The sequence below is a fragment of the Orycteropus afer genome, unplaced genomic scaffold, assembly GCF_000298275.1.
Source record: "Orycteropus afer afer isolate SDZICR_OR568_19922 unplaced genomic scaffold, OryAfe1.0 scaffold00010, whole genome shotgun sequence".
NCBI lineage: Eukaryota > Metazoa > Chordata > Mammalia > Tubulidentata > Orycteropodidae > Orycteropus > Orycteropus afer.
Genome location: NW_006921597.1, coordinates 991,940 through 995,784, shown reverse-complemented (window position 1 = coordinate 995,784; position 3,845 = coordinate 991,940). Strand labels below are relative to the sequence as shown.

Genomic DNA, 3,845 nt, shown 5'->3' with positions numbered 1-3,845 from the left:
AAAGAAAGAAAGAAACTCACTGCCGTGGAATCAATCCCAATTCATAGCGACCCCACTTTGGGTTTCCAGGTGGAACCTCCACGGAAGTAGATTGCCCAATCTTCCTTCCGAGGAGTGGCTGGTGGCTTTGAACCACAAGCCTTCTGGTTAGCAGTAAATGCTTTAGGCACTATGCCACCAGAGCTCCTATTATATATCTAGAGATTATATATCTAGACACCGTCAAAAGTAAGATGTGAATTTCATATATACAAGAATTTTATTGTGGGTTCAAACACCCATGGTATACAGTATTTTTACAGCATTATGTCTCATAAACTTCAGTTCAGTTTATGCTCTTTATTTAAATCCATATAATCATCACTTTCTATTCGTAGTCAACAGTGGATCCTTATTTTATGGAGTTCAAAGACTTATACAGGTATTGCCTCATTTACGCTTTTGGGCCACTTCTGAAGTGTGTTAGAGCTCAATAACAGTACTATTAAATCCGTTTTACAGATGAGGAAGTTAACAGAAACTGATTCTTTCACACCTCTTTTGTCCCTCAGTCCTAGTCTGCACACAGGAAACATTTTATACATGCTGTTTACACCTTGACTGTTCAGCAACTAAGAAAGGAGAGGTAGCCCGAGAGGGAGGGAAAAGAGACTGAGTCGAGATTGCACCGTGGCCACTCAGCTTTTGCCTTCTCCCTCCTCTAGGTGGGCGAGAGATGGGTGACTGGAGCTTCCTGGGGAACATCTTGGAGGAGGTGAATGAGCACTCCACCGTCATCGGCAGAGTCTGGCTCACCGTGCTGTTCATCTTCAGGATCCTCATCCTTGGCACGGCCGCAGAGTTCGTATGGGGCGATGAGCAGTCCGACTTCGTGTGCAACACCCAGCAGCCGGGCTGTGAGAACGTCTGCTACGACGAGGCCTTTCCCATCTCCCACATCCGCCTCTGGGTGCTGCAGATCATCTTCGTCTCCACTCCCTCCCTGGTGTACGTGGGCCACGCCATGCACCACATCCGCATGGAGGAGAAGCGGAAGGAGCGAGAGGCAGAGGAGCTGTGCCAGCAGCCCGGGGCCAACAGCGGCGAGAAGGGGCCCCTCGCCCCAGACCAGGGCAGCATCAAGAAGAGCAGCAGCAGCACTCGAAGTGCCAAAAAGTTCCGACTGGAGGGCACCCTGCTGAGGACCTACATCTGCCACATCATCTTCAAGACCCTGTTTGAGGTGGGCTTCATCGTGGGCCACTACTTCCTGTACGGTTACCGGATCCTGCCCCTCTATCAATGCAGCCGGTGGCCCTGCCCCAATATGGTGGACTGCTTCGTGTCCCGGCCCACTGAGAAAACCATCTTCATTCTGTTCATGTTGTCTGTGGCCTCCGTGTCCCTCTTCCTCAATATTATAGAGATGAGCCACCTGGGCCTGAAGAGGATGCGGTCGGCCTTCAAGAGGCCTGTAGAGCAGCCACTGGGGGAGATTCCTGAGAAATCCCTTCACTCCATCGCTGTCTCCTCCATCCAGAAAGCCAAGGGTTACCAGCTCCTGGAAGAAGAGAAAATCGTGTCCCACTATTTCCCTTTGACTGAGGTTGGGATGGTGGAGACCAGCCCCCTATCTGCCAAGCCTTTCAGTCAGTTTGAGGAGAAAATTGGCACAGGACCCCTGGGCGACTTGTCCCAGGTTTACCAGGAGACTCTGCCCTCCTACGCTCAGGTGGGAGCACAGGAAGTGGAGGGGGAGGAGCAGCCTGTTGAGGAGGTGGCAGAATCAGAGGTGGGTGAGAAGAGGGAGGAAGCAGAGAGGGTGACCACAGAAGGTCAGGAGGCAATACTGGAGGGAGAGAAAGGAGAGACCCCTGGGGTGGGGAAGGAGGGCGAGAAAGAAGAGCTGCAGGCAGAGAAGGTATCAAAGCAAGGGCTGCGGGGTGAGAAAGGGCTGCTGGTTGAGACTGCGCCTTCTCTGTGTGCAGAGCTGACCACAGAGAAGGCGCCTTCTCTATGTGCAGAGCTGACCACTGATGATACCAGACCCCTGAGTAGGCTGAGCAAAGCCAGTAGCCGTGCCAGGTCAGATGATCTAACTGTATGAAGTGGTGCCAGAGAAAGAAAAGAAAACATCTAAGCTAATAGAGGGCAAGGTGAAGCAAAACGATGCCAGCATTATTTGAATCTTCTATCCTCTTTCCTAACTCCCACTCCTGGTTGAAGAGGCACTGCAGTGGATCTGTGCATGTAGTACAAGTAGGAAACTGCCTTTCTCTTAGTGAAGGGCGACCAAGTTAAACCTGTTGTTTCATCAAAGTTTCCAATTTCGTATGACTGCCTAACTCTTCTACCCCAATGGCTATGGGTGACTCTTCTTTCATCCCCGTTTTTCCATAAAAATCCTCCTGAGTGGAATTATGGGAACCTCGGAGCCTTTCAACAGTCTTACCTCAAGGTCACTAACTCAGCCAAACTTATTTCCCTAGCAGATATCACGTGACCATATGTCAGATGTTGCAAACTCAAATACCTACGGGATCCAAGCAGGTGACTTAAACTGGTTAAATAGCCCTGGTGATGCAATGGATAAGCACTTACTTGCTAACCAAAAAGTTGGCAGTTTGAACCTACCCAGCAGCTCCGTGGAAGAAAGCAAACTGCTTCTGTAAAGATTACAGCCAAGAAAACCATCTGGGGCAGGTCTACTCTGTCACATGAGTTGGAAATTGACTCCACTGGCACCTAACAACAACAGACCTGTTCTAATGCAATGGGAAGAGGTAGGCGGTGCAAATTGGAGGGGGGCAGGGGCGGTAGTCACTGCTCAGTTCCATATAGTTATTACCATGCAGTGTTACCTGGCCATTTGATTGATTTTAGGAAAAGCCAGAATTGCAAACATTTCTGTGAAATTTCCAAAATCTTTGTGTACAACTAAATTTTAATTATTTTAAAATTGTACTCTAGGTATACCAAACAAAAGCTGTGCGAGCCAAATGTAATCTGTGGGGCACTGCTTTAGTTATCTAATGCTGCTATAACAGAAATACCACAAGGGACAGCTTTAACAAACAGAAATGTACTCTTTCATAGTTTAGGAGACTAGAAGTCAAAATGCAGGGCTCTGGTGGCATAGTGCCTAAGGCATTTGACTGCTAACCAGAAGCCTGGAGGTTCAAGCCCACCAGCCACTCCTTGGAAGGAAAGTTGGGCAATCTACTTCCATAGTGATACTGCCTCAGAAACCCAAGGAGGGGTCGCTATGAGTCAGGGCCAACTCCACGGCAGTGCATTTCATTGCATTGTGTAGCTCTAGGGAAAGGCTTTCTTTTTCTATCAGCTCTGGAGGAAGTTCCTGTCTCCTTTCAACATCTGTGGGCCTGGCATTCCTTGTAGAACTCTTTTTGCCTTGGTATCACTCTTTCCCTGGGTCTAGGAGGTTCTCAGTACAGGGACCCTGGGTCCAAAAGACAGGCTCCACTCCAGGCTCTTCTTTCTTCTTAGTAGTAAGGTTCCCTCCTTTCCCTGCTTGCTTCTCTCTCATTTTATCTCTTATAAGATAAAATGTGTGACTTAAGCAAAGGCGTACTTGAGTAAGAGTGTGACTTGAGTAAGGATGAGACTTGAGTAAGAATCTGGCTTGAGTCACATCCTCTTGTAAGGCTGTAATTCAAGATACACCCCACATTGATCCTGCCTCATTAACATATAAAGGTTAGGATTTACAATATATCACAGAATGGAGGATAATTACATCAGATCACAAAATGGAGAACAACCACACAATACTGGGAATCCTGGCCTAGCCAAGTTGACACAATTTTAGGAGGACACGATTCAATCTATGAAATTTCACACTTTGG

The 3,845-nt window shown here is 48.1% G+C and overlaps 1 protein-coding gene across 1 annotated transcript; it reads left to right on the top strand.

Moving 5' to 3' along the window:
• The first annotated feature begins 715 nt into the window (after nt 1–715).
• Nucleotides 716–2,086, top strand: GJA8 (gap junction protein alpha 8). Its single transcript, XM_042781967.1, has one exon. The coding sequence runs from the start codon at nt 716–718 to the stop codon at nt 2,084–2,086; it is 1,371 nt and encodes a 456-aa protein (XP_042637901.1).
• Nucleotides 2,087–3,845: the final 1,759 nt, after the last annotated feature.